This window comes from Sceloporus occidentalis, unplaced genomic scaffold (assembly GCF_023333645.1).
Source record: "Sceloporus occidentalis isolate IW3139 unplaced genomic scaffold, rSceOcc1.0.p SCAF_6, whole genome shotgun sequence".
In the NCBI taxonomy this organism is placed as follows: Eukaryota; Metazoa; Chordata; class Lepidosauria; order Squamata; family Phrynosomatidae; genus Sceloporus; species Sceloporus occidentalis.
The window spans coordinates 23,159,955-23,184,344 of NW_028316986.1; the positions used below are offsets into that span (position 1 = coordinate 23,159,955).

The 24,390-nt window shown below is 41.9% G+C and overlaps 1 protein-coding gene across 5 annotated transcripts; it reads right to left on the reverse strand.

Moving 5' to 3' along the window:
* Nucleotides 1–51: 51 nt before the first annotated feature.
* Nucleotides 52–24,185, reverse strand: PEX6 (peroxisomal biogenesis factor 6). Of its 5 annotated transcripts, none has more exons than XM_089529085.1 (17): nucleotides 23,234–24,176; nucleotides 20,653–20,816; nucleotides 19,671–19,754; nucleotides 19,172–19,274; nucleotides 17,977–18,113; nucleotides 17,624–17,735; nucleotides 16,962–17,170; nucleotides 15,150–15,342; nucleotides 13,349–13,425; nucleotides 11,637–11,769; nucleotides 9,690–9,895; nucleotides 9,551–9,612; nucleotides 7,326–7,434; nucleotides 6,044–6,160; nucleotides 4,375–4,452; nucleotides 3,298–3,437; nucleotides 52–1,806 (listed from the first exon to the last, which is right to left on the reverse strand). In XM_089529085.1, exons 1-17 carry the CDS (start codon nucleotides 24,149–24,151, stop codon nucleotides 1,673–1,675), a joined length of 2,976 nt encoding a protein of 991 aa, XP_089385211.1. In that variant the 5' UTR covers nucleotides 24,152–24,176; the 3' UTR covers nucleotides 52–1,672. The 5 variants fall into 5 exon arrangements, 4 of the variants coding, with proteins under 4 accessions (XP_089385211.1, XP_089385210.1, XP_089385213.1 ...); XM_089529084.1 differs by having other exon boundaries at nucleotides 15,150–15,345; nucleotides 23,234–24,175; XM_089529087.1 differs by lacking the exon at nucleotides 23,234–24,176 and adding an exon at nucleotides 22,828–23,062 and having other exon boundaries at nucleotides 15,150–15,345.
* Nucleotides 24,186–24,390: the final 205 nt, after the last annotated feature.

The window sequence follows — 24,390 nt, forward strand, 5'->3', positions numbered from 1 at the left end:
GAGAGGTAGAAAGGACATGTTTTAGTTCCTTGTTATAAATGGAAAATTGTGCCCCTACAGATAATGTTGGGTTAGTGTTTGTGTAAGCTCTGCCTATTCGTTATATTGGTGTCCAACAATAGCTGGAGGGTCATAGCTCTTTTATCTATGTCTTGTTGATTCTTATAGTGAAGAAACGCATTGGCAAGTCTTAAAGAGCTCAGTCCCTGGCATGGCTCTTGCTCATTTCAGCAAGGACATGGCTAGGAAGGTTTTATAATGTATTTTACCTACAGTTCTTTATAGGGGAAATTCTATATAGTGTAATGGTCTGCTCTAACTTTTAATGGACCAGTAACCTGTGGCTGATATTTGGAGGCATGGCCCAGTGATGTGACTAATCACACTACATCCAACCTTCCTTTCCATCCAAATAATAAGGTGATTAAGCACGTTTACAGGAACTACATTCTCTCTACTGTCTAGCTACAGGTCTTGGTTTTAGAATGGAATCTGCTTTCCCCGCCCTATGATGGGAGATAATAAGGACTAGGGTAATTTAGTTAATGTTCCTAGATAGCTTAGGAATTTTGTTCTATTCATAGTGCCCACCTGGTTAACTTTTAGCTTGTGTATGTATCAAAAAACACGTGTTCAGCAGTCCTACAAAAACCCATCCTTTGCCCAATGCTTTGTGACATCTACCTGAAACAACAGGACACAGTGCCTGGGTATTTGAGAAGCCGTGCCAACAGTGTGGTGATAATACCCAATTCTGTTTTGCTTGATCAAAAGAATCAGATGAGGCATGTAGGATATAAAATGTAATAAATTTAAGGTGCACACTATTGGGATTGTAAATAAAATGGCCTGGTGGGTTGCCTAGGCTCCAAACGCTACAAGCCTTACTCAATGGCTAGAAATATATGCCATTTCCAGAAAATTTAAGTGTTAGAAAAATGCAAAAAGAGGGCAATTAAACAAAAACTAGTATGGTACAGAATCACAACTGCCTATCTCCCAGAATAAAGAATAGAAATATGGATCAGTCTTTCACCTTTGGGCCTAAATGACCATGCTATATTAATGTGGCCAAAGCAGATAGAGCCTGGCAAATAAAACAGTATGGGAACATCACTAGTTCCATGAAAAATTATACTTCAATCACATATTTCATTATCAGTACAGGCTACAGGAAGATAAATGAATTGTTTCTCTCTATCCTTCTATTTCTGACTCAGAAAGCCTCATTTTATATTTATAGGTATAGACTGACTTACTCAGTGTCAATGACACTGAAGGAAAAGCAGGATATAAATGTATAAAGAACATTGTTGTCTTTCTCAGAAAGGAGTTCAGTATTTATTTAGACATTTTTTGATACTTACAGCCACTTTGCCCCATATTCCTAGAACCAAGATTATTATCATCCCATGGAATTCCATTTGATGTAGATCTGCAGTGGGACTAAGCATGAATGATGACAAATTTGCATTAAATTTCACCTTAGCTTAGAAGTCATTGATCTCAGTTCCATGACTATGTCTCATTCCTCTCTCATCAGAATCCAACAGACTGTGCCCTTTTCATTTCTCCAACAGGAATGGTGTTTCGTACCAAAATTATTCCACATCCTTTGGGATTATACTGTTCTAGTTATTTGTGTTCCCTTTTCAGCTCTTCTGGATGCTTATCAAGTAGCAAATTTCTGCTGGGTCAGTTTGTATCTATGCAGTTCTGAGTCAGAAACAGAAGGCTGCAGCCTTGTTGTAGCTTGTACAAAATCATCCATGGTCAATGTGAGCTCTGAGTTCTCTATATCCAGTCCTGGGAAAAGAAAGAGTGAAACTGTTTCAGATGGAACCTACCTGCCAGACAGTTCACATGTACTTAACAGAAAAATGTAAAGCTCTACCAATAGCAAGTACATTTCTATACCGCTTATAAGTGAATGAAGTACTCCCTAAGTCAGTGATGGTGAACCTTTTAGAAGCTGAGTGCCCAAACTGCAACCCAAAACCCACTTATTAATTGCAAAGTGCCATGTCCCTCTGGCTTTCTAGTAACAAACTCTGGCAAACGCTGTGCTGGTGCGACAGCACATGTGCCCACAGAGAGGGCTCTGAGTGCCACCTCTGGCACGCATGCCATAGGTTCACCATTATTGCCCTAAGTGATTAACAATGTGTAAGCTAATTGTCCATAACTAGCTGGGTACTAATTTTAGTGACCTTCGGAAGGATACAAGGCCAAATAGGCCTTGGAGCCCTGCCTAGGATCAAACTCACAACCTTGTGGCTGCAGTGCAGGCATTTAACCACTGCACCACCAGGTTCCTACTGTGCCACAGCACCCTTATCCCCAGGAAAACAAAGGCTATTTGACTACCATGGAGGGATGTCAAAGTGAATTTTCCAAGATTCAAATGTTTCCCCTCAATTTTGTTTTTACTTCCCATTTTTTGTGGAGACCCACTATCCTCCACTCAACTGTTTACTTTATTAGACCCGACCAAGGAACACAAGTGAAAAGAGAAATAAGTGTATTCTTTCTGCAGGTATGAAACTATGCCATAGCCAGGAAGGGAAAAGAATTATCCTCACAAACAGAGCCAAAGAAAAAGCAAATCTGAACAAACCATCCCGCCTTTTATTCAATGATTCCTCCAAATTATACATTTCCCTAACTCCTTTACATTAGTTTCTCTGAAGCACTTATTTGGAGACCTGCTTAACCCCTAGCAGTGGCTGTACAGAATATTCAGATGCACAAAAAGAGGAGAAATAAGTGTATTCTTTCTGCAGGTATGAAACTGTGCCATAGCCAGGAAGGGAGAATTATCCTCATGACCAGAGTTAAAAAAAAAAAAAAAGCAAATCTGAACAAACCATCCCACCTTTTGTTCAATGATGCCTCCAAATTATACATTTCCCTAAGTCCTATACAGTAGTTTCTCTCAAGCACTTGTTTGGAGACCTGATGCTGATTTTCTACTCCACCTTTTAGCACTGACTTTCATGATTATTTCCAAAGAAGTTAAACTAGGTTAATGTAAGGTAATAAGAATTTTACCAAGCAACTTATGAAACATGAGTTTTTCTTATTTAAAATATAGCCTATTATTTCATTCTCTTCTCTGGGAATGGGCATAAGAGGACATGGACTATTATTTCTGTGAAAGCAATCCATCAGCTTGCTCTTTCCAGATCATTTCCACTATCTTGGCTTTGCAACAGATATTTCAAGAGCTAATTCAGTTTTCCATTCTAATTTTCTAATATTATGGCTGACAACAACCAAATTAGACTGGTTTCTTACCTTCCTCTATCCACTCCACTTTCCTCTTGATAGCAGACATCATAGCATCTGAGCATAACGCATACAAGTCTGCACCAGTTAGCTGTACAGGACATTTGTCAAGAACATCAAGGAGATTCACTGAAGGATCCAGCTTAAATCTACAAGGAAAGGATATATTCAAGGGTTAGTACCACAGAAAAAAATATCACTAGACACCTCTTAGCAAGGGGCATCACTGTGCTAAACTATCAAAACATCACAAAGGGACATTGGTTCTTACCTGTGATATATCCATTTCAAGTAGATAAGGGGCCCACTCACTCACTCCAGATAGGCAGGAAAGAGACAGACCCTATGTGGGTGGAGCTAACCCCAGGCAGCAAGTCTTTTTCTGCCTATCGCTCCAGTGGTGTTTGCTGTTGCTCTGCATCATCCTTGCTACAGCCGCTCCAGTCCTTGACTTAAGCTTTCTTTTCCTTATTTCCCTTTTTCATTAATTTTTTCCTCAAAGCTCTGCATTTTAAATTCTAATACCCCACTTCCACCTTTTCTCCCTGCCTTGGGAGCATGAAGGAAGATTTAATATGGCAAGGGCTCCTAGGATGGAGGAAAAGGTTCTCAGGCATTGCTGACAACTCTCCATGGCGGCAGCACAGGAGACATCTGCAGCAGCATGGGAGCCATGCGACCAGATGGTGAGGGGAATGCCCTCCTTGTCTCTATTTCTCCGCATCATCTCCATCTGGCCAGAAGATAAGGAGTCAACAATCTACACTGCAACTTTGGTTAGGTAGAATTATTCAAAGCACTGTTCAGCTAGTTGGATGTAACAGCAAACTGTGGTTTGATTAAAACTAGAAGAAATGGTGAGAAAGGAATACTCAAGCACAGTGCTAGTTCACAGTAATATAATTCATGAGTTGGAAAATTATCTAAGTGCATTTAGCAAATTACAGCGTCCACCCAGACTTCACTAGGGCAGTGAACAGCTCATTTAGAAGTACTATTAGTGGTATGAAATCCTCTATTAAAAAGCAAAAGAGCCTTCCTTATGACTGTTTTTATGCTATGGAAAGAAAAAAGATAGGAACTCACTTTCTGGTGATGGCACTTAGTACTTGCAATTGAGAGTCTCGGTCTTCATTTACACCTACATAGACCAACTTATCAAATCTGGCCAGGAAAAGAAATAAGCAGTATACATACAAAATGCAGTCATTCAGAATACATATTAACAACTCTACTAGCCAAAAATTCTTATATCCATAATAAGACCTGGACATTTTTCTACCAACTAGTCTTTTTTTTAAAATGGGGTATGGCTTTTAATTTACTAGAACAAATCATTGTTTTGCCTGTAGTTAACAGATCCTCAATCAATACCTACTCTTTGGCAAACAACAGTCACATTTCAAGTAGGATCTCCCCTTTCCGAACCTCTGGGTTCTACACAGCAAGAAAGGTCTTAAGAGATTTCCTAAAAATCTGGGCAATCTGTGGTGCTGATGTAAGCAACCTTGAGTGGTAAAACATACACACAGGTAGTGTGGGATAGGGATCTTATATAAATCACAGAATGGGAAAAGATCACAAGGGCCATCCAGTCCAACCCCCTGCCATACGGGAATACACAATCAAAGCATTTCCAACAGATGGCTATCCAGCCTCTGTTTAAAAACCACCAAAAAAGGAGACTCCACCATTTTCTGAGGGAGTGTGTTTCACCACTGAACAGCTCTTACTGTCAGGAAATTCTTCCTAATGTTTAATCTCTAATCTCTTCCTAATCTCTTTTCCTGTAGTTTGAATCCACTACACAGTGTCCTATTCTCCGGAGCTGCAGCAAACAAGCTTGCTCCAGCCCCAATATGACATCCTTTCAAATATTTGAATAGGGCTATCATGTCGCCCCTTAACTTTCTCTTCTCCAGGTTAAACATACCCAGTTCCCTAAGTCTCTCCTCATAAGGCATGATTTCCAGACCCTTCACCATTTGCCTGCCTCTGGACATGCTCCAACTTCTCAACATCCTTTTTGAATTGTAGTGCCCAGAACTGGACTCGGTATTCCAGGTGAGGCCTCACCAAAGCAGAATACAATGGTACTATTACTTCCCTTGATCTAGTCACTATGTGTCTATTGATGCAACCTAGAATCACTTTTTTTAGCTGCCGCTAAATAATGTAATGTAAAATAAGCACAAGTAAAGTAAGCACAAGTCAGATGCTGTCAGCTTCAAGGGAAGCCAATGGAAAACTCTTCTGAACAAATCATGCCAAGAAAACACCACAATAGGTTCAGGGTTGCCATACATGGGGGGAAAAACTTGAAGGCACACAACAAACAGTACTTGCAATTTTTTTACAACAGGGTTTATGGATGATCAGCTTTTCTCAACACATCTCATTTTTATCTTAAAAACTTGTAAAGGAGCTCAGGGTCTAACTCTGACTCTTTAAAGAAAAGGAAGTACAGAGCAACAAAGAAAAGGAAAAACAAATCAGCTCAATTTCTCACATGAAAGCATCTGAATTCACCTTGGACCAATGATCTGTTTTGCTAAAAGGCTACAAATGGGAAAAAGAGGGAGACAGGAATCCTATCCTAGAACACTGTCATATCAGATATACAAGACACACATTATAATTTCAGACAAACAAGAATACATAAAAGCCCATCCCGAGTAAATATCTCTCAACAGCAGCAAATCTGTGGAAGGCAGGTGTCATGGTAGAAGCAAACCCAGAAAAGGGAGAATTTTACCTGCCTGGTCGGAGCAATGCTGAATCAAGAAGATCAGGTCTGTTTGTAGCACCAATAACAAACACATCTTGTGAACAATGAAGTCCATCAAGCTCTGCTAGCAGCTGAGACACTACTCTGTTGGGGAAACATAGTGCTGCCATAAATGTTAGTTCAATTTGTGATCTGTCTTGTTAATTTAAAGGGCATATACATAAATAATTGGTTTAAGTATGCAAGAGCAGTGCCCAGATCTCATGAGCTTGAAAATATCACTGTAGTAGCTGCTGTACACCAGTGACAAAAACAGTGTCTTGAAGACAAGTATTCATACAAAGTAAGGCAATGGATATGCAAAAGCACAGTGAAGTAAAGTGACTCATGTTCACAGCGCAGATTATGCATCTAAGGCAGAACAATTTCTCTCATCTAGGATCATATGGCATGGAAGACAAAATATTACATCTTTCAGAAGCAATACCACATATAGTTTTTCTTACACAATTTACACTATTTATAAGAGGCACACAGCTATCCTAAAGATCTTCTGTGCATGAGAAGTTCCTCATCTGGCCATGTGCATTTTATCCCTCAAGCAGTAAAAGTCATATTCTGTGTAAATTTACAGCGCTTTATAAATAAAGCTTGATGATCATGATGATGAAACACAGCATTCTGTTAGTACTGGTTAGTACTCAGAAACTTTGGAGCAATAGTTATGTTTATGAATGTAATACCAAAACAGTTGTTAGAGTGGTTTTTCAACAGCTAAGCTTCAAGATACACTATTAATACTGTGTATAAAATATTGAACATGAGCAAACCTACAAAGGTATTAGAAACATGAATTAGTTCAAAATACAGAAGCCCAACTATCAACTGGGATCTTGAAAATGACCAAATTGATTTGTCAAGCATTTGCTATTATATCTTTGTTACTTTAGCACCCTAAATTGTTTTAATATTGTGGGAAGCTTCTTTGTGGTCCCCAGAGCAGTACAATGAACTTTTTCACAGAAAACTGGACCTGCAAAAGATAAGTTTGAAGGACAGAAATTCTTTTTTCCATGAGAGATGCAGGTACCCCTGTGCTTCTGGTGTTTACAGCAGGCAGTGATGGTTCTAATTTTTACGGAATGCTTGCCTATAATACTATGCTAAACACATGTAAAGGAAAGTCTGAAAGCCTGCCAAGCAGGAGATAAGTAAAAATAAAGAAAAGGTAAAACTCAGTACTGAGTAAGCCACTAGAGAAAGGTTACACTTCAGCACTTCCTAACAGCAGCCAATATAAAAAACTTACCTGTCCATTACACCCCCTGAATCTCCACTCCGCCCACGACTGGGTGCCAAGGAATCAAGCTCATCAAAAAATATTATGCATGGAGCAGCTGCCCTTGCTCTGGCAAACACTAAGAAGAGAAACAGTATACATCTTGCAAACATGCTCAAGACAGCAACATGGATAGCAACTACTGCAAATGAAAAACCATCCTATGGTGGTATCTAGACTGGCGCAAAGCACTGGCCTGGATATGTACTAGGGTTGCCTCGGGGCATCCTTTCCAGACACCCCACAACCCTAGTACGTTGTAATGGCGGCACCCTTTCTACATGGGCGCTGCCATTATGATGTCACGACCATGCCACAGCCAAACGGCGCAGCGCAGACGTGACATCCTGGCACCGCTAGAGGGCCCTTGTGGTGCCCTTTCAGCGGCGTCAGAACGAGCTCCGTTTCGGAGCTCCTTCGGCCGCGCATATCACTGGCACGGCCTTTAAACAGCTGCACCAGCTGTGATACAAAGAGAAAGGGGCAGAGTGGCCCCTTTCTCCCTTTCCCCGCTGCTGTCAGGGTGTCCTTGGGGCATGAAGCCCCAAGGATACCCCTTTCCAGGCTGTGGGGAAGCGGCATTTTGCCGCTTCCCCGAGGCCAGGAAAAGCGGTGGGTTGGGGCCTCTAGGGCTGCTGCTGTGGCAGCTGAGGCCCCGATCCGTTGGGGAAAGGGGCAGGTGCAGGCTGCCCCAAAGGGGCAGTCTGTATTCCGCCCAAATTCCCCTGCCTAGGAAGGTAGCATCCTAAGATACATGCTGTCAACAACTGTAAAACACATGGAAATATATGATTATACAGGAAGAATGCGAGAAATGGAGTAACACAGAATCAGAATTGGAAGAGACCACAAGGGCCATCCAGTCCAACTCTGGCCTTGCAGGATTAGACAATCAAAGCATTCCCAATAGATGGATCTAGCTTGCTTAAAAACCTCCAAAGGAGACTCCATCACACTCTGTAGTCCACTGTCTAACAGCTCTTACTGTCAGGAAGTTCTTCCTAATGTTGAGGTGGAATTTTTTTCTGTAGCTTGAATCCATTGCTCTATGTCCTAGTCTTCAAAGCAGCAGAAAACAAGCTTGCTCCATCCTCAATGAAATGTTTTCACATATTTAAACTTGGCTATCATATCACCTCTTAACCTTCTCTTCTCCAGGCTAAACATACTCAGCTCCCTAAGCCACTCCTCATAGGGCTTGGTTCTCACATCTTTCTGCCTAAACATGGTGGCTACTCATCTGAATTCCTCTTTGGTCATTTCCCCACTTTTCCCATTTCTTGTATATATCCCTTTTAAATTTTACCTCAACTGAAAGTTCTTTTGACAGCCATCTGGTTTCTTTAGACACCTCCCATTTTCCCTCCTCATTGGAACTATATGAAATTGTGCCTTCAATATCTCACTTTCAAGAAACTCCCATCCCTCATTAACTCCCTTCTCTTTTAGTATTCCTGTCCATGGGATCACATCCAGTATCACCTATGCCTTATTTGGCACACAGTTCTCTGCTCTTGCAGAGTTTTTCCATCTCTGCAATCACTATTAGGATAACCTGTGCAAGAGAACTGGTTTGCAAACTGAACATTACTTTCTATGATAAAATAAAACGTGTACTGATCAATCTCAACTGCTGTCCTCAAATTAATTTCTGTTTGTTGGAGTACAGCACATGAAAGAAAAGACCACAATATTTGTAAATTTGGGCATGTGTGTACATATACAAATGTGTATGCATGTGTGAACACAAGACACATTGTTTCATGGTTAAGTGACCTGCAGCAGCTATAAGAGTGAAGCTTTTCTAAGTAAAAAGTCCAACTGCCTTGGTCCAGGCCTCAGAGAGAAAGATCTGCATTAGATTATTTTGTACTCCTGACAGAGTTTTTGAAATTCCAATGAATTTTGTTTCCCCTTCCCCACTGCCACTCCTTTCTCCTTTTGTGTCTTATTGTTTTAGACTGTAAGCCTGAAGACAGGGAAATGTCTAATTAACAATTTGTAAGCCGCTCTGAGAGTCTTTTGACTGAAGATTGGGGTATAAATACTCTAAATAAATAAATAAATAAATCCTGGCACCGCTAGAGGGCCCTTGTGGTGCCCTTTCAGCGGCGTCAGAACGAGCTCCGTTTCGGAGCTCCTTCGGCCGCACATATCACTGGCACGGCCTTTAAAAATTAGGACTCCGTACTAACCTTCACGGACATTCTCTTCACTTTGCCCAACATACATATTAATGAGCTCAGGACCTTTCACACTGAAAACGAAAAAACAAAGTTATACCAAGATATCAGTCCTCAGGCTTGCCTTATCTCTCTATACTATAATGCCCACCTGAGGAAAGTCATGGTGCACTCTGTAGCTACAGCTTTAGCTAACAAAGTCTTTCCTGTTCCAGGTGGACCATAGAGCAGAAGGCCAGAGCGGCGAAGACCTAAAGACAGTAGCTCTGGATGTTCCAGGGGAAGCTGAATGGTGTCCAGGATCTCCTTCTTCACATCCTGGAGTCCACCAATATCTTGCCAGAAAACAGTAGGTATCTGAAACAAAAAGACAGCCTTATGATCTACAAATTCCACATCCTCATTCAATAACCCAAAATATCCAATTAGAATTTCTTATGGTGTTATCAAATACAGAGAAACACAGATTCATGTCACTGTATCTTTCTATTAAGCACAACACAGATATGACTCATGGACTATTAGGCATATTAGGTTTATAGCATATTGAGCAAGGCAGAATTATATTATCATATCAATCAGGATTAGAATCACATCAAGTGTTACACTTTGGCTCATCCATTGCTTAATACCATTCCTGAGCCACCATTCTCTACCTCTTCAAGATGCTACTGGTTTTCAAACACAATCATTTACATCACACCTTAATCTCCCACCTTTATGTGTACTTTTGCCATCTGTTATCCATTCACCACCTTAAGATCAAAACATGAAACCCCACTGCACATCTCAGTCCCACTACCTGCACAAGTATGATTGGTGAAGATACAAAACAGAGGCCCTCTCCAGATGGGCCCTTTGCGGCGTGTCCATGACGTGCTAGGGTTGCCTTGGGGCAGCACGTGCACACGCCCCGCAACCCTAGCACATCGTGCATGCGCCACTGTTACGCAGCACCTTACACATGGCACGTGTAACCATTACATCGCAGCTGCACAGCTTCCATACAGAGCTGCGCAGCTGCAACGTATATGCTCTGTCTTTGGCGCTTTGTGGTGCAGCAAAAAGGAGCAGCTTTTTTGAGCTATTTTTCTGCTGCGTGGCTGCGATGCACAATTTGTATGCTGCAGCGCAGCTGTGCAGCAGAGAGAGGCGCCGAGGAGGTGCCTCTTCTGGGTGGTCTGTACCCCGCCAAAGGTTTCTCCATGGCTGCTCCCAGACTGTGGAATTCCCTTCCACAGGTCCTGCGGACCCCCTCCCTACTCTCTTTCCACCAACAAGTGAAGACCTTTTTATACAGGCATGCCTCTGAGATTAAAACTGTGTAGCAGTTGTGTCACGATTGGGTTAATCCTGTCATAATTCTGTCCTGATTGATATAATACCATGATTTTGTCCTGCCTAATATGCTGTATGCTTAACAGGCCCTGGGTCATACCTGTACTGTGCTTAATATAGAAATATAGTGATATGAACCTTTGTAGGCATTATAAGTAGGGATGTGAAGTGTGCTGTAGTATCTTTCATAACTAATTATGTTTTGAAAGTGTTAAATGTTTTTAGCCACTTTTTAATAATGCTGTTATTTCTTTTTTAACTTGGATTCCACCTGGGAGAAATTCTTTAATACATCAATATCTACAAGATCAACTGCTTTTCCAGTTGTGACATTACTTCTATGGAACTTCCTATCAAATGCATTCTGCCTGGCTGCTCATGAAGACTTAGGAGGAGGTGTTTTTAAAAATTTGCTGGAGATTACAAATTATCACTGAATGGTTTTATCCTAAACTCTGATGAGTATCACCCCACTTTCGCCATTTTAATCTTATTTGTTTTTAAAATTCATGATTGGATATTGTTTTTTATTTTAGGCTGAAGTATATGGCTTTGAACAGGACAAACTAAATGGAAATGAGACCCTAACATTTAAAAAATAAATTAAAAATAAATTAGTGAAAGAAGCATCTTTTTTCCCTTATCCAGGCTTCCACCTCATTTACTTTAATTTCATCAGCAAAATAGGTTGAGATGATAACTCACTGCACTTAATCATTATAGCAAACTCTGCCAAGTCCTTTATTTGATCACTCCTTACTTTTGGGGCTCCTATTGCCTGTGAATGAGCATCATGCAGTTTATCCAGTGCAACAGTGAAATCTTCTGCCAACAGAGGGAAGCCAGCAGCACAAAAATCACGCTCTTCTTCATCACTTGGTGCTCCCAGAAAGCTAGTAAAGAAGAAATAAAAAGGTGTTTTCTATACTGTACATTTTTAAATTATAAAAACCTGATTGGCTCAGAGTTCTCACAATTGAGATCTGAACTAGAAATGCTATGCTCCAAGGAAAGTGTCCTTTATTGGGTATTGGCAGGTTGTATGTGTGAGGAGGGGATATGCCATGGCCCACAAGGGTGTTTAACAACCTTGGCAACCAGGTTGCTTTGTTCTATTGCTAACACAAAGGGAACTACAGGAGACGCTTGAAAACAAAGCTATCTCTAACAAACTTGGGGGGAAAACAAACAAGGTCCAAAAGTAACTAAATAACTAATTATACAATTAACTAAAATTATACAAACCAAAAAGTAATTATCAAGAAGGTAACTAACAATTATATAATAATGTATGGAAAGTAACTTACCATGTTCTGAAAAATAAACTTGACTGATAAATAGTACTTACAATATCAGTATTTGACTGAATTGCTAAGGTGCTAAATAGATGTCCATTAAAAGAACTGTCTCTATACCGAAACTGGAAGCACCCTAGCAATTCAATCAAGGATTAGTATTGCAGGGAGGTCCAGTGTGATGTAGTGGTTTAAGCATTGTACGATGATGCCAGCCACAGAGGCTGGCAAAACGTCAGGAAGAAACTCTTCTAGAACATGGCCACATAGCCCGAAAAACCCACAAAAAACTATTGGACTAGGACTCTGGAGACAATGGCTTAGTCATAGAACCCCACTGGGCGACCTTGGGCAAATCACACTCTTTCAGCCTCAGAGAATGGTAAAGGCAAACCTCTTTTGAAGAAACCCTGCCAAGAAAACTCTATGATATATTTGTCTTAGGGTCATTGTAAGTTGGAAATGACTTCAAGACACACAAGAACAACAACAGGTACTATAAGTATTACGTGTCAGTAAGTTTATTTTGCAAAACATTGTCAGTTACTTTCTATAAATTATTACATAATTGTTAGTTATTGACTTGATAATTATTGTTTGGTTTGTGTAATTTTAGTTCATTATAATTAGTAGTTACACTCTGTACATTCTTCAGTTACTTTTGTACCTTGCATGATTTTGCCTGAATTTGTTAGGTATTGCTTTGTTCTGTTGCAATACAGCAATGAAATCACCAAATACAGGTGATGGCACCAACCCAGATGTACTGGAATCTGCATTTGACTGGGGTGTTCTTTATCTGTCCTATGTTGCACACAATGGGAGATCATAGAATCATAGAATCGTAGAGTCGGAAGAGACCACAAGGGCCATCCAGTCCAACCCCCTGCCATGCAGGAAATTACAATCAAAGCATCCCCGACAGATGGCCATCCAGCCTCTGTTTGAAGACCTCTAAGGAAGGAGACTCCACTACACTTCGAGGGAGTTTGTTCCACTGTCGAACAGCCCTTACTGTCAGGAAGTTCCTCCTAATGTTGAGGTGGAATCTCTTTTCCTACAGCTTGCATGATGACTATGATGACTAAGGTTTTCAAAGTGAACACAACATGGCTTTGTTTGCCCACACCAACATTACTTGTAGCCAAACATGGTTGGTTCTCTCATCATTACATACCTTGAATTCTGGATCCTTGTGTAGGCTGCATGACTGCTGTGGGAAAGTAAAGCACAGAAATCTCCTAAAACAAAGCCCTGGGGAAAGATGGGATAAAATATTAGTGCAGCAATTTGCACAGCAGACAGAGAAGGGCATTTTGAAAGAAGGTCACTTAAGGAAATGTTGGTTTAATTTTCCATACAAAGAAAGAGATCTTTACCAAAGCTAGTAAACCCTCCCTCATTTCTTCCACCACCAAAGTAATGGACAAACTACACCACCGAAGTAATGGACAAACTACTACTGATATGAATTCATAAGGGCTTCCAAAACTTCTAGAATAGGTAGTCAAGATGCCTTTGTTTGTGCTATATTGTCTAAAATTCAAAAACAAATCTAGGTAAACTCTTAACAGCAAAAGAATGCAAAGAACCAAGTGAACCTGACCACTTTCCCAGCTTACTGTACAGAATACTTTTCTCAGGGATTCTAATACAGTACACAAGTAGTCCGTTCGTGAAGAAAGTTCCTGGTGCTGAAAGGTGAGTTTTCAGCACAAGCTGGGAACATGTCCAAGACGGAGCTTCTTGTCTTTCCTCCTAAGTCCACCCTTCAACACTCCTTTTCTGTCTCTGTGGACAACATTTCTAGTCAACCAGTCCAGCAAGCCCGCAGTCTTGGTTTTATCTTTGATTCTTCTCTGTCGTGTATCCCTCAGATCCAGACCACAGCCAAGGCTTGTAGATTCTTTTTATACAATATTGCCAAAATCCGACCATTTCTCTCTGCCTCTACTGCCTAGATCCTGGAGCATGCCCTAGTGGTCTCACGACTTGATTACTGTAACGTCCTCCTGGCTGGGCTTCGTCTTTCTCACCTCCGTCCTTTAATCTCTGTCCAGCATTCAGCTGCACGCATTATCACATCCGCCCACCGCTCTGACCACATCTCTCCTGTCTTGGCATCCCTTCACTGGCTCCCACTCCCTTTCCACATTCAGTACAAGCTCCTGCTGTCGACGTTTAAAGCCCTCCATGGGCTGGCCCCTCCTTACTTATCAGACCTTCTTTCTCCTCACCTTCCCACTCGGGCCCTCCGTTCTGGTAGTCAAGGTCTGCTGTCCCAGCCCAGGATTTCCTTTGCCCCATCTCGGATTCGGCCCTTTTCACTCGCTGCCCCTCACTCCTAGAACCTTCTTCCCCTGCGAGCAAGAGCCATCACTTCTTTAACCAGCTTCAAAACAGAGTTGAAGACCATCCTGTTCAGAGAAGTGTTCCCAGGCATTGCATAACTGTCACTTGCTATTTGATGTTCTTTTGTTGCCTGTTTTATTGAATCATTTCCTGTATTGCTATGTATTTTATATGTATTATCCTACTAGTGAGGCAGGCTAACTCCAACAGGCCTCCCTGGAAGAAGTTTACCCATCCATTAAGAAGCCAAACCCTCCCCTCCAGTCCATCTGCCTTGGTCCAGGCCTCTGTGTAGAGAAGAACTGCTGGCCCTCATCCCCTTGCCCTCCACCACTCCCTTCTCCTTTTGTGTCGTGTCTTTTTAGATTGTAAGCCTGAGGGCAGGGAACCGCTTAATTAAAAGATTGTATGTACAGCGCTGTGTAAATTTACAGTGCTTTATAAATAAAGGATGATGATGATAATAATAATAATAATAATTTCTTATCTATCAGTTCTGCCTTCCTGTGGAACCCTTCTCTACATCACTTTTTACAACTCAGGATCCAGCTTTGCCTCTCTTGTAACAACTAGGCTATCCTACTGACTGATTTCTCAAAGACATTGTATGAGGACATTGTACTCACTGCAGTTTGCCGGGCTAGCTTGGTCAGGCTCACTTCTTTGCCCAGTGAGAAGTTTTCGGTTAGCATGCTTAGAATGGCTTTCCTTTGCTCTTCAGACGGTGCTTGAATTTTTACTTCATGAAGGAATGCTGTCTGCAAGTCTGTAGGGACATCCCCAAGTTTGGTTGTTGTGCCAACGATCAAGAGAGGGTAACTGCTGAGAAACACAAATACATAAGGAACACTTCACTACAGAGAATAGAGGAAAACTCCCTGTTCTCCTATTGCAGTCCATACCAACTATTTAAGTGAATAGGTAGCTCCATAATCAACAGTACATCTGTCTTTTTTAAAAAATCCCTTCTTCTGGTATTTTTATGGCTTCAGTATTCTAACTAAAATGTGAGCTATAAATCATAAATAAGCATGCTAAAATTGTTGTGGGTTCTTGAAGGAGTGCGGCACCCCTGTATGTTTTCCCTTTCAGTGAGTGGGAAAGCAGATGGAAGAGAGAGAAATAGGCTGCTGCATCTATTATGTCGTTAAAATCAAAACAATCTTTGCCACTCATGAAGTAGTGGTCAGTAATATTTTTAAAAGTTTAATGATTTAAGGGGAGGAGGTGGGGAACAGAAAAAGAAATGGCAGTACTTATGTCTAAACATAAACCACCATCAGCTAATAAATATTCAAAATCATATAATCATTTAAAAAATCAAAACAGTCAAAACCATGGACGTTTTGAGCAACAGGAACTCTAACAATGTAATAATCTGTGGCTATGTTTATTTGTAATTTCAGTAGGATTATTTGGATCTGTAATGGTAGAATAATTTTTTTCTACTTTTTTGTTTTCATTACAGTCCTACAATCATACAGTTGGAAGAGGTCTCAAGGGCCATCCAGTCTCTGTTTAAAAACCTTGAAAGAAGGAAACTCCACCACTCTACTACTATTTTTGTATTTTGTGATTTTAGACTGTATGTCGTTGCCAGGTTTTATGTTGTTTTGAGAACTCTGTAAAGTGCCATGCAAAATGTACAGCACTATATAAATAAACCCAAACAGCAATAACAACAACACTCTCTGAGGGAGTGTTGACCAGCTCTTCCCATCCTAATGTTGAGATGAAATGTATTTTTCTGTAGCTCTGTGAGACATTCTCAGTCAGAGAGTCCTGATGCCACAACAAACTACAATTCCCATAATGCCATATTATTATTTATATCCTGCCTTCCTCCCAGTACAGGGGCTCAAAGTGGATAGCAAATCTAAAACAGTCCAAGTTAAATAGTATAAAACATTAAAAATATGAAGTTTAAAAAACAATTAAACAATTCAAACAATTAGTACTGAGCCATGGCAGTTAGAGTGATATTAACCTGGATTATTTCTGCAGTGTGGATGCAATCTCAGTTGTTTGTCTTTTTCTTTCAATTCTCCCTTTTCTTTCTTTCTTTTTTTCTTCTTTTTGATTCCTCCCCCAGTTTCTTTATCTTTCATTGTATATTAGTTTGAGTGTAAATTAGATTATTTTAAAAATGAATAAAAATTAATCTAAAAATAAATTAATAAAAGCAGTCAAAAGCAACTCTGTTTACAAAATTCTACTAAGCTGTGAAAATGGGCTTGCTATAGTAACACAGAATCATAGAGTTGGAAGAGACTACAAGGGCCATCCAGTTCAACTCCTGCCTTGCAGTATTAGACAATCAAAGCATTCCCAATAGATGGCCATCTAGCTTGTTTAAAAACCTCCAAAGGAGACTCCATCACACTCTGAGGGAGTGACGGGCATATTTTAGAGATGCACTCTAGAAGAGTGGTTCATACCTAGTCTTCATTTCCCTGTCTTGGAGAAGCTGCTTCAATGCAAGGATAACTCTGGAGTCCTCCCCGACTCCATCACGATCCTTTCCCAACAGCTCTACATCTTTCATCAGCAGAACACAAGGATTATACAGCTCAGCCTGTGAGAAGGCAGCACACAGTTTTGCTTCCGTAGATGCACTGGTGTCACCACACAAAGCAACACAATCCACCTACACACAGAGAGAAAACAAAGATGAAATGGAGTAAGAAAAAGGCCACACTGGATGAAATACAGGCCATATCTTTTTGACACAACTGTTATAAACAGAAACCTAAATGCAATTGCTAGTCTCAACCAGAGTAGACCCACTGAATCACTGGATTTACTTATGTCCTGATTGTACTCAGGACATAGCAATTTATTCAATAGAGCCATCCTAATTAGGTTGTCTACATCTGGAACTCTCCATTTTCCTCCTCCTTTTCATAAAAAGTAAACAGTAACATGAATAAAAGTAACACCTTCCATTTATATAACAATCTTACATTTCAAGAAGGCAGAAGACAAATTCAGTAATCCTCAGCTAGGGGAGGGATAGAGAAAGAGAAGAGGGATATTCAATGCTACACTCTTCATTCCACACATTAAGAGTATGAAGATGAAGTTACCAGTCTCCAACTACCTTGAACAAATGGAGATTAAGGCGGCTACAGGCAGCTCTGACAGCTGTCAGCTTCCCTACACCACTGGGTCCTGAAAGAAGAATGCTTCCAGCTCCATTTAACAGAGTTCCCCTGTAACAGAGAAATCAGCAACTTGATCACTTCATTTTGCACAAAAAGAAAAGAGAACAAGAGCCACTTGAATGAACAACCCTGAAAAAACTACCATCCCATATAGTCAAAGTAAAACCCAGAAACCCCAAATTCTCAAAAATCTATCAACAAAAGGCAGCAGTTACATATTTCTAAACTCCCATACCTATCTATAGTAGTGTGTTATACTGCAAAACTCAAGTCAAGCGGTCTGACTAACCTGCTGTGTAAGTAAGGGCCAAGAATATCACAGAGTTGTTTCACTGGAGTACAGAGCCCAGCAGGTGACAAACTGCTCCAGTAACCTTGGGCATCTTGAGATGGGAAAGATGGAACAGCACTATTTGTTGAACCAACCTTCAAGACAAAGAAGTTGAATAGCAGTTCAACAGAAAAAGGCCTTTAAAGTCACTCAGACAATACCATTTACAACAGAGATAGCTACTTGGTGATTTATATGTTGCCTGGGAAGCCGGTCAAATTTTCACATTAGGAAAGAAGACATTTTTGCTAGTTTAAATAATAATGAAAATAGAAGTTGAGAGAGAAAGAAAGTGGCCCTACTTTTTAACATTCTCTCTTAAATTTGTTTGTGATTACCTAGGCATCCTGTGTGACAACCAGTGGTGGTTTGAGTGCTGGACTATGACTCTGGAGATCAGTGTTCGAATCATTTATCTGACAAAGACAAAATTCCTTCAGGGTACTCTGCCAGGCCCCACAGATCTGTGGTGGGCAGGATTGAAAACAGCAGTAATCAGGGTCTGATGTAGAAGTGAGTGGACTATTCAACCACTCACTTCTAGCTCAGACCCTGATTACTGCTGTTTAATTAAAGAAAAATCACTGGGCAAATTTTTAAAGACTAATTTTGTCTTATATGAAGAAGAAAGAAAGATTATGGCTGGAGAATTTGAGGCTTGACGCAATTTTGATTAATTTTTTAGGTCACAAGTAAAACAAAAATACTGTAAGTTAACATTACTGCAAAGCTTAATATACTGTGTGTTAATATTCTCAGGCTTGGGACATGGGAAGTCTGTGTCAATTGCTATCGTTTTGTGTAGAGGGAGGGAGTTGGGGATATGACAGGGCTGGGGGAAGTAACCTAGTTTAGTTTACAGTTATTATTTTATAGTTTGGTTTAGGGCTCTTATTTTGGATGTTATGTGTGTAACTGAGTGTTTTTGTTTAATATGTTTTAAAGGTTAATATAAATTGGGTGGGGGCAGAAGAAGTGAGTGGATTGCTGTTTTTCAGGATGGCAAAGAAGAAGGATGTCCAGACCAACAGCCATAAAACTTTTTTTTAAATTAAATCAAATATCATAACTCCCAGACATTACTAGTGCATAGTAGAGCCAAAATGACAAAGGTACAATATCATATTGACTTCACAGATTCTTCATGACTTACCAGAAATAAAGATGTATGCTTGGTGTCAACCAAGTATCCTACACTTTGGTGCTTTTCCTCCACTGGTATTATCTTTTTAACCTTAAAGTAGAGATCTGACCACCTAAAGAAAGAGCAAACAAACAGTCTACAGTACATCTCTAGCATCAAAAACACTGAATTCAGACTAACCAGCAGTAAACAACAGGAATATTTAAACAGATAAGATTATACTTTGGGGGAGCAGCAGTTTAGATAGTTCCACAGTTCTTTTTAATTGTTACTGGCCTTGATTTTTGAGGGTGAAATATAGCCCTCCTTATACTAAAATAAAAGGCTTCAGTTAGCAAGGACTATAAGAATAGAAGATGCAAACCAGGATTAAGAAGATTTCCAAGGATTGTTCTCCCCAGTTTCTTCAAAAACAGTCCAAGCTAGTTCACTTAATATTACAGCAAGCAGTTTGATGACTGCAAATTGACAATTCATTGAAGCCTTTACCAGATGATGGACAACATACCTAAAAAACTTTTCTGTATTTCCTTCTAAAAATTCAGGATGTCCAGCTGTTGGAACACACAAAATATCTTCTTCTTGTACTAGCCTGTAATGAAACAGCCACAGTGAAGAATTATAATCACATCATTTAACCAAGGAAAAGAAAAATCAATTTTATAATGCAGTGGACTGATAAGGAGCAAGATAAGCTATCAGTAATGATTGAAATGTTTTTTTTTCCCTCGGGCAGATATGACAAGATGCAAAGCAATAAGAGCTTTGAAATTTCTATGTTGTATAGAAGAGGCTGAAGAACCCGTATGGCTCAAAACCAAATGATTTGGCGTGAAACAGTATCATCAGAAGAAAAACAAGTTCTGCATAAAAAAGTTAAATATGGTTTTTTAAATCATATGTTTAGATGAGGTTGTAACATTAAAAAACACACATAAAAGGTGTAGGGAAGAGGAAATACTGGGGAGGGTAATTAATTAATTAATTTCCCTGACTTTCTCTTGGGATTGGCCCCAGGAAGGGTGGGATTCCTAGGGTCCCATCCCAAGGCTTTTGCATAACATTGGTTTATATAACATTTATATTTATAAATGCAGACTTCCAAAAATAGTTCTCAACTATGTTTTGCAACCAGCATACAGTAACTGGCCACTAAAAAAGAGGGGAGTCTTCAGAGATTACTAGAAAACGCCAAGGAACGTATGTTGTACATAGAACAAACTTAACAGCACTGTGCTGGTACAGAAAAGCCTGTAGAAATTCTCTCAGCCAATGCAACTGCATTAATTGACTGTCTGAAGACATAATTCAAAACACCCTCAGAATCAATATTAACTTACTTAGAAAAAAAGTCTATGCAGTGTGCATAGGGCCATGCTCTGCTTATAGTGTGCTTGTATAGTAAATAAAAAACACAACAGTAAGATTATCCCTTCAGCTCATTAAGTTGGCTGAAGATGTTAAGTTGTGATCTTAACTGCAAGGCTAACCTGGGAGTTTGAAAGTATTGGTAGAGAATTTGGTCATAGACTCCTCTGGTGCTGTAGGCTGGCGAGGACACGATCTCTATGTGTAGCTCCTTGGCAAAGGGTGGCACAGATAGCAAGGATCGGCTTCCTTTTACCTCTTGTGCACCAGCAGCTTCACCATATCTCTATAAAGGACAAACAGCCCTATTCTGATTCAATTCCACTACGCAGTTTGAACAGCTAGGAGATTAAAGCAACCATTTCATGTAAATATAGCAACCTGCTGTGTTCCAACCTATCCTATGAGAGCCTGGATCCGCCCTCAGTATGCGTATTCCCAAAGACATTTAAATTCCATTTTTCAATTAACTTCACAATTGTTTCACAGATACTCAGTTTTACTGCAGCTGCAACAGTCTGTACTTTTTTGTGTATCATTTTCCTCTTTCCGCTCACAATTTAATTTTACGTACTAGCCAACTTAAAAGCAACACTTAGTGAATAACTGACGGTACAAATTTCCCATTCCTCCTGCAGTTCGCATGCACATCCAACCCAATTTGTCCCAGAGGAGACAGGTGTGCATACGTTGTGCATATGAAGTCTCAGTATATAAGTGGGTGTCAATTCACATGGCATGTATAACCCTACCACACCATGATTCATCACTGTAAGCTTTTCATTCAGTCAATACCCAACTATAAGAACAGAACTGGGGAGTTAGTAACTACATCCCAATCTTACACAGAAAAAAGAAAAATTGATACGCATGACACTACGAGGAATACACACCGCTTCCTATGCAAAATAAGATGAATGTTAACTGAACTGAGAGAAGACTCCACAGTCCATTTCATGCAACTTTAACTAGGGATGGAAAGAGATTTGTTGCATTCACAAAGGTATGAAGATATCCATTTTACACTTCCTTCAGGAGAAAGTCCAGCTTGTCTGAGAAATGTGTGTATTTCCAAGGCCTGCTGTCTGTTTCAGAAAGAAGAATACCAGTATGTACAAAACTATGCATATATTTGAAAAGTGTGAACAAACATGCTTTGGTCAACTGGAAAAAATACACAAAAATGTGTCCATTAGGAAAAATGCATCTCAAAATGTATACATTTTTGCACAAATTTTTCTCCTGTTCAGGCTGTAAGTGCAAAATTTACTCAGAGGGGGCTTCCCATTGCCTTTCTCTGAGGCTAAACAGCATGACTTGCCCATGGTCCTACAGTGGGTTTTCCAGATAAGTGGGGATGTGAACCCTGGCTCCTAGAATCCTAGTCCAACATTCAAACCATTGTGCCATTGGTGTTTTTGTGTGTCTTCAAGTTGTTTCCAAATTATGGTGACCCTAAAGAGAACCTTTCTTCTGAGGCTTAGAGTCTGTAACTCAGCTAAGGTCAACCAGTGGGTTTCCATGGATGAGCAGGGAACTGGGTTAGTCATTTACAGTATATATATTTATATTAGTGGTTTAAGGTATTGTTTTGTAAGGTAGTGTGGTGCAATGGTTTGAGAGTTGGAACAAGGACTAGGTTAGATTCCCAGCCTGGCCATGGAAACCCACTGAGGGCAAGTCACACTCTCTCAGCCTCAGAGGATGGCAATGGCAAACCTCCTCTGAAGAAACTTGCCAAGAAAACGTTGTAACCAGTTTGCTGCATGGCCAGGAGGAGGAGGAGGAGGGGGGCCCTGCCTGCGCAAAAGACCTCCCCCCAATATACCATCTTTACTGAGGACTGAAACAATATGCAGGCATCTGGCTAACATCTCCAATTGTTGCTCTTTTCTTTCTCCTGTTCGGTTTGTAGCCTCTTGCCTGATGATGAAGAAGCCCATGGAGCTTCCAAAGCTTGCAACAAGCATATTCTGCACTTTGGTTGGAAAATAAATACAGGTATCGCTGAGGGATTGTTGTTTGGTTCCAAGGGTAATTGAGGTGGAAAGCACACTGCAGAAATAATCCATCTTGAGACTGCTTTAGCTGCCCTGGATCAATGCTAGGAGCAGTGTTGCCCACAAGCCTTGAAGATCATTCCCCAAACGTTTGGCCCAAAACTCACCAAATCCCCCCGTATCTCACCAAATATTCAGTCAAAATCCCCGAAAAGTCCCTGTAATGTTAATATGGCAATAAAACGTAGCCCTAATTGGATAAAAATCATTGGAACTTATTTCAACTCTCAAAATTACCATTAAAAGCAACCAAAGAATCTTCCAGTCCTTCTAATACTGTTAAGATGCTTATTTTGACATGAAGGGGCTCCAGGGAGCTTTGTGCCTTCTCAGCCTGGAGCTGAAGTGGGCAGAAGTCGCCAAAATAGAACCAGGCACCAAAGTCAGACCAAAGGCTCTGAAAGGTACCCAGATTATTTCTGCCGTGTGTTTGTGGGCCTTAATTTGTAACCCCTCTTGAATCCGAGGATGAATTCACCCCCCCCCTCAAAAACACCCTCAACTTGCTTTCCTTCCTTCCTTCCTTCCTTCCTTCCTTCCTTCCTTCCTCAGCGCCAGCTTCCCTTTGCTCTCTCCTCTGCCCCGCCTGCATGCCTCGTTCCCTATCCTCTGGCGGCGCCTACAGCAGCCGCAGGAGCCCCACCTGGAGCTGGAGGAGGCTGCCTTCCAAAGGGTCGCAGGAGAGGTTGAAGGCCAAGGCGGCGGGGAGGAGGGCGGTGTGGCCCAGGAGGGCGCCGCTTTCCCCTGGCTCTCCCCATGGCGAGGAGGAGCCCTGGAGGAGGAGGAGGAGGCTCCTGACGGGGGCCAGGTGGGGCTCCCCTTCTTGGCCCTTCAGGGAAACCCACTCTCGGTCGAAGAGCCCCAGGCGGCGCAAGGAGCCGGGGGTCACCCAAAGGGCCTCTGCGCCGTCTTCGCCCCGGAAGGAAGGCGGAGGAGGGCGGCCCCGCTTCCCGACCAGGAGCCTCTCCCCGCGAGGGACCCAGCTGCAGACCAACGGCGGCGGCGGAGGAGGCGGAGGCCTGCTTGGCGCCTCCCAGCCTCTCAGCTCCGTTAGGGCCACGCGGGTCCCGGCGCCCAGGAGGCCCTGCAGAGTAGGCCTGGCTTCCAGCACTCGCAGCCCCGAGCTCGGAAGGGCCTCTCCCCGCCGGACCAAGACGCCTGGCCCCGGCGGGAGGAGCCTCGGAGGCCTGGCGGCGGCGGCGCCCCCTAACAAGACCCAGCCCAGCAGCGGAGGCCTCCGCACGGGCCACACCCTCACGGCCTCCCCCGGAGCCAGGCCCAGGTGCCTCAGGAAGGGCCGCCCCAGCCACAGCTCCAGGCCCCAGGCGGACTCGTCCTCCAGCACCGCCGCGCACAGCAGCACCGGCTGGGCCTCCGGAAGCGGCGCCCGGATCGCCAGGACCAGGCCGCCCCCCGGAGAGGAGGAGGAGGAGGCCCACTCTCCGCCCGAGGGAGCCACCAGCAGCCCCGCCGACGGAGGGAGCAGCGCCGCCGCCGCCTCCTCACGAGGGGGGCCTGGCTCGCCCAGGCAACGCAGCACCGCCACCGCCGCCGCCGCCATTAAGGAAGCCTGCCTGAGGCAAAATGGAGGCCCCTTCGGCCCTTAAAGACAGTAGACACCGCCTCACTAAGCTCTTAGTTATAGCGCACCTCTTATACTTTAATGGCTCTAGCTGCCCCCGTTGCATGCTGGGGTTTGCGGTTCAGGGAGAGGCGTTTGGGAATCCTGAGACAGAGAGGGATAGGCCTCGCTGGACTACAAGACCCACAATGCAACGGGACAGTGCTAGAGACATGAAA

Bases quoted from the DNA above. Each gene is read 5' to 3' on its own strand.
- PEX6 (XM_089529084.1), bottom strand. From the start codon at position 24,151: ATGGCGGCGGCGGCGGTGGCGGTGCTGCGTTGCCTGGGCGAGCCAGGC. The intron at 17,736-17,976 runs GTTAGTCAGACC...TCTCTGTTACAG, and splicing joins GGCCCTTACTTACACAGCAG to GGGAACTCTGTTAAATGGAG. The intron at 13,426-15,149 runs GTGAGTACAATG...ATCTTTCCCCAG, and splicing joins AGCTAGCCCGGCAAACTGCA to GGCTTTGTTTTAGGAGATTT.